The sequence below is a fragment of the Durio zibethinus genome, chromosome 17, assembly GCF_047325235.1.
Source record: "Durio zibethinus cultivar Kanyao isolate XHJ-2024 chromosome 17, ASM4732523v1, whole genome shotgun sequence".
In the NCBI taxonomy this organism is placed as follows: Eukaryota; Viridiplantae; Streptophyta; class Magnoliopsida; order Malvales; family Malvaceae; genus Durio; species Durio zibethinus.
Genome location: NC_143178.1, coordinates 11,561,166 through 11,567,134, shown reverse-complemented (window position 1 = coordinate 11,567,134; position 5,969 = coordinate 11,561,166). Strand labels below are relative to the sequence as shown.

The following is a 5,969-nucleotide window of genomic DNA, read 5'->3' as shown; positions in this document are numbered from 1 at the left end:
ATGCCCTTAAGACCACTAAATACTCCCAACAAATTGTAACCACCCTTTCTGATATACAAAGTGTTTTTTGTTATTACTTTTACAAATATGTATTTTTTAAGGGTTTGCTTTAAAATGTGTGCATATTAGGAGTTTTAATACATGATTTTCCTTGTCATCATTTGTTAAACTAATGGAGAAACTCAATTATGATCAAAGAAATGCGATAATGATTTGATGGAGAGATGGAATTTTTGTTACTTCCAGATATGATCAAAGTTACAATGATAGACATTGTTTTAATTTTGGGGATTCGCATGATTGATCAATGATCTTATATAGTCTTTAGGGAGGATGAACCTTTTTTTATTCGAAAAGTGATTATGGAGTTGCTTTACTGAAGAAATAAAAAAAATAATCAAACAAAAATTTTTGTTATTTTATTTTTTACAAAATAAAATTATATTTTTGTTTAAAAGTTGACATATGGCAGTCATATGAGCAGTCACATGTGCTCCACATGGATGGATGTGTAGCTATATCATAGTTCTATCTCTCGAAAGAATGGGAGAGAGAGAACAGATAGGAAAGAGAAAATATTTTTAATTTTTTGTATTTTTTTAAAATTTTTTATTTTTTATTTAAAAAAGAAATAAAAAATAAAAAATATATTTTAGAAATATTGTTATTTATTTTTTTAACAAAATAATATTATATTTTTATTTAAAATTTGACAAATGACAATCATATTTATAATCAAATCATTACTACATATGGTCTAATAAGTGAATTTCACATGTAAACAAAAATTAAATTTGTAATGATATGACATGATGATATGATAAATATATTACATATCATCGTCCCATTAATTAATTATCTCATTATCGAACTTGTATAACGATATTAATTTTGAATACCACATTATTATATGAAATGATAATTCAAATATAATATTATATTTTTTTAAGAACAAATGTCACATTAGAACAATTAGTATAGTGTAAAGATCAAATATGACATTCTCTCTACTTTTATCTTTCAATGATATCTTTATTGGGTTACCGCAACATTTTTAGCACATCATAATTATATCAAACATTTAGAAAAATATAATCTTTCATTATATTTTTTAATAAAATCATCAAATTTTTGTTGTAACCATTTTATTTCAATGTTATAACTTTTGATTGCATCTAAAATAACAAAGCGAAGTTTTCAAAAGGTTGGGTTTAGGGTAATGCAACTTGGAGCACAAGTGGGCTTCTCGGTCTCCATTGGCGAGCAGTTTACCCAGTTACGTCAGAGCCATGAAAATCAGGAAAGAGAAACTTGGGCCAGCGCATTCTGTCATTAAAAATACAAGTATGGGCAGATTGAGGCATTGAACAAGAACTTAAACGGGCCTTGAACTCTGGCACTTTTCCCTATTGCTTTTTGTCTGGTGAATAGTCAAGGGGTTCTGTACTTGTGTTGCCAGAACAAAAGTTGTTTTATTGTATCAATGATTGGGAAACTCTGAAAATTCAATTTGGAAATGCTTCAAGGACATTTTCACTATGCCTCTTCGGCACTGGATATGCCTTTGTGTTGTTATTATTTACAATAAGTATACAGTCGCTTAGAAACCTAGAATTGGAAAGCAAGAAAAAAAAAAAAGAAGGCAAATTATATTTGCACCTTATCTTCCTAATTTATGCTAAATGCTTCAACGGTTGACACAAAGATGATCACATCTCACTGTTTGCTTCTACTCATTGATACATAATTCACACCATTAACCCCCTGTGATGAAGGATCTTGGGGAAGTCAAATCATCATCAGAATTCGACTCCAAGATGTTCAATCGAATCCCATTTTCGATTGGGGTGGTGTTCAAATAAGTCTGACTTATTTGCCAATTACCGCCATCTGCTTGCATTTCGCTTGGCATATTTCCCGCTATCAAACTATCTGTCAAATACCCATTTTGTTGAAATGATCTCACAATGATCTGTTGATGATTGGGATAAGGATCTACCATATGACCACCTGTATAAAATTTTAATGTAAAATGTTACTAAAAGGCAAAAAAAAAAAGAAGGCTCAAAGTTTAATGTTCTGAAAGTTGTTTGAAAAGGAAATACCTTGTGTCAGCAGGCCAATCTCATTAGAAATTCCTTCTATCTCTTCCAAGGAGGACCAATTTACATATGCTTGTCTGACCAAATTTTCAAGATATGCCTGCAATTGCAAGAGCCATGTACGAATCAGATGAATAGGATTAATACACGCTTGGGGTAAAAAAATATTTGGGGTTTAATTCATTTGGCTCATGTAACTATTCTTAAAAGATAATATCTAATAGGTTTGAGGTTAAAATCTTAATACCTGTAATTTCTTCTAGGTTTGAGGTTAGAATCTTAATACCTGTAATTTCTTCTCCCCTTATGTACAACAAATAAATAAACACTTGCCATAAAAAATATGTATTTTAGCTTATTGTAACGCATACTCTGTTAATATTATTCAGGTTGTGAATAGGATATATGCTCCCATTAATCTCCGCTTTTATGACTTGGCAAATGGGATTCAAGAAGATTGCGTAATCGGAGCCTTGAAAAATATAATGTTTGTTGCCCATAACACAAGTTTTCGCATGCTTGATTGTAACCTCCCACACTTTTTCAGACATTCCAGAGCCTAAAATCTGTTCAACATCATTGAAAACGAGTTATTTTTGTTTATTTGTGAAAGAAAAATACTAACATTAGAGTTGGTAATTTGAAGGTTTCAAAAAAATTTATTCACGTAATATCTCTATAATCACAATCACATAAGTGTAAGGGTAGATTAGAAATTAAAAAAGAAAATAAAACACTAAATTCACATATATGGCCGGGTTATGGATTGAAAGTTCTTACCCTTCTGAGCTTGGCTGGATCGACAACCCACATTTTCAAGAAGTCTTGCACTGTGTTAACGCCCTTAGAGGTTAGCTTTTTATGAAATGCTCCATCCTTTCCAATCTTTTCTAGACGCCAAACTTCATCCCCCAACATTGGCGGATGATGTTTCTTGTACACTGCAATAAGAAATAAAGGAAGAGAAATTGTTACCAATTAGTTCGTGTAAGATTTTTCCAAGTAATTAAACGTCAAAGACATAACAAATTGTTGTCATTCTACAGCTTAGTGAAATTGTTGAATTGAGAATTTTACTTGAATTAATGAAAAGTTACTAAAACCTTAACCAGGATGAAAAATTATAGTTCCTTTAAGTCCTTGTAATGATTTTCATGAAACCAAAACATTATCAATCTATTGACCTGATCTGATCAGACAGGAGCCGGCTAGACGAGATACAATTAAACAAAAGTATGGCTTCCTTATGTAGGAAGGCGAGGACCATTATCTGGTTAGCTTTAAGGTTGCATAATTTGAAACACGTGGCTTTGGCATTATTTTTGGTAAGTGATAATACTAAGAAGCAGAAGTAGTGCAGCCCTTTGTTGACTGAAAATGACTTGAATGGTCTGAAAGCATGAAAAAGTAATGCACCTATCTGAATGGTTTAATGCCCATGGAGGCATGGACCCAGAGTTTCATTGTCTGAAATTTACCTATTTCATGATATGTCAGATGTTTCAGACCAAATAGAAAAAAAAGGTGAATTCTGTGGAGTCTAAACAAAAAAGTTCTTCAACCTTAATTAAATTGATGCATTAACCAGTTATAGCTTGTTACAACTATTGTACTAAATTGACATCAATATATATAGTTGGGTTGGTTTATTTGTTAAGGGTGTAGTTTGGTGAGCACATGGTTTGACTCGGCCTAGATTTCTAAGCTATGGGATGGCATATTATAAGATCAGTGCTTATCACCAATTCTATTAAACAAATAGAGCAAACAGTTTTAAAACAATAAATTGATAATACTATTGTATATATATTTATATATATCATAATCTCAGCTAGGGTCGATGCAAAGTACGACAGCTAGTAATTGGAGAGGAATATATGTAATCATTTTTTTTAATTGTTAGATTATCATTTCAATTTGCCTTGTTGATAATAAAAAATAATGAAGATAGATTCTGAAAAAGGCATTGTTTTAGCTTAACAATATTTGAGTAAATATATTGAAGAATGAATGAAAACTTACATTCACCACGATGGTCTTTGACAACAAAAGCTTGAGTCATGGCTTCTCGAATCCGAACGCCTTGGAAACTCCCTTGTGCAACTTTTGCACCAATTCTGAATTTCCGGCTCCGAATCCAGCTCGAATTATCTGTAAATTCAATCTCTCCTATCGTAGCAACTCCATCCCTCACCGTGACTGCTAATTCTCCGGTAAGCAAGGGCCGTTTCCCAGTTCTTTCCCTCACGATGTTTCTATCAAACTCTTCACCTGTCCAACTGTTACCATCCCCCGATGGAAAATCTCCGTCAAGAACGACAATATCAACTTTAATTGGGTTGGGAAGACGCACCGGCACCCTTTGGTCTCCCCTTGTATCAACCAAAAGGACTTGAAGTTGGTTGCTCTCTTCATCCATGATCTTGCTTCCTGTAAAGATTGGTAGAGAAAGGCCCTGACGGAATCTTAGCTGAAGAGTTGATGGTTCCGGTGCTTGGATTCGAAGAGATGGGGACCTACTGAAAGAACGGAGTCCGTGTTGAAGACTACGCTCCACTTCTTCATTCACCTAAAAACATATCATTAAGGGAAATTTTATCAGAAATTACTAAGTGAAAAAATGAATAGTGAAATGAAACAAAATACTAAATCTTTAATTACGCATGAAAATGAAATTTTATTTGTGCAAAAATAAATAAACAATTACGTTAAACTGCAGCCATTTGAAATCATTCAGAAAGCTTGAAATTACATATAAATGCAAAATGTAATCATAGATGATGAAATATTAATAAACATTACTGATATTTATGTTTAATCATGTTCTCATTTTTTTATAAAAGAGATTGCTTGGGACAGGAAAATGTGTTATGCATGCTGAAATTTAAATTTTAAATTTGTTAGATGTCATCTTTTAAAAATTTTTATATGATTAATTAATCCCTAGTTAATGTTCATAGTATTTTCATTTTTAACATTTTGAAAATATTTTTAAGCAATGAAATATCTTATCCTTTTAATGAGAATTATATTATGAAAGTTTGTACATACCACTCTTCTAAGGACTGGTTCCAAGGCTGAGCACAAACAATTCACCATAACAGCTTCCCCAATCACACTGTTAATAAACAGAGAAAATTAGCTTTGAATAAGAAGTTATATATATATATATATATATATATATATATATATATATATATATATATATATAGGCAGAAGGTAAAATTGCACCATATGGAAACAAACAATATAAAGAGATGAGAAAATATTTTTAAAATTTAATCAATAAGGAAACAAAAGGAAAATGGGTTTGAGCAAAGAAATCAAGAAGAGAAAAGTAATATAGAAACAAATTAAGCATTTGTAGAAGGGAATTCAAAAACATACGAAGCAAAAGAAGGTCTAGGTCTCATCCGTTTCTCCTTTGGCTCATCTGGGTCGGAACAAGATTCACTAAGAAGCCGTTTCGCAGCCATTTTTCAAGGTGAAATATATATTAATAACCAAAAACAAAAAAACTGGTAACTCAAGAAACAGAGGGAGATATAGAAATGAGGAGTTAGGGTTTCAGTTTATAAGGAACCTTAAATACATGAAAAGTTTCTAAAAATAATAATAAAAAGAAGCTTCGTGGAACGTTGGATGAAACAGCTACGAAGTGATGTAATGCCTTTTTGACTTCAACTCTACTTTGAGTCATCGATTTCTATTTATTATTACATTGAGAAAAATAAGAAAAAGTGACATCTCCAATCGTATTTAGCCTTAGATACTGATCCAACGGTTAAAACAATTAAACCTTGGATTAGATTGATTTGAAAAAAAAAAAGTTCAATTACCACTGTTATAAAACAATATATATGCGTA

The 5,969-nt window shown here is 31.6% G+C and overlaps 1 protein-coding gene across 1 annotated transcript; it reads right to left on the bottom strand.

The window, feature by feature from the left end:
• Nucleotides 1-1,487: 1,487 nt before the first annotated feature.
• On the bottom strand, nucleotides 1,488-5,656 carry LOC111288701 (protein SAR DEFICIENT 1-like). The gene is made up of 7 exons (XM_022879700.2): nucleotides 5,490-5,656; nucleotides 5,154-5,220; nucleotides 4,125-4,671; nucleotides 2,883-3,043; nucleotides 2,474-2,668; nucleotides 2,106-2,202; nucleotides 1,488-2,010 (listed from the first exon to the last, which is right to left on the bottom strand). The coding sequence occupies exons 1-7, from the start codon at nucleotides 5,576-5,578 to the stop codon at nucleotides 1,757-1,759; spliced, it is 1,410 nt and encodes a 469-aa protein (XP_022735435.1). The 5' UTR covers nucleotides 5,579-5,656; the 3' UTR covers nucleotides 1,488-1,756.
• Between the last annotated feature and the right edge of the window lie 313 nt (nucleotides 5,657-5,969).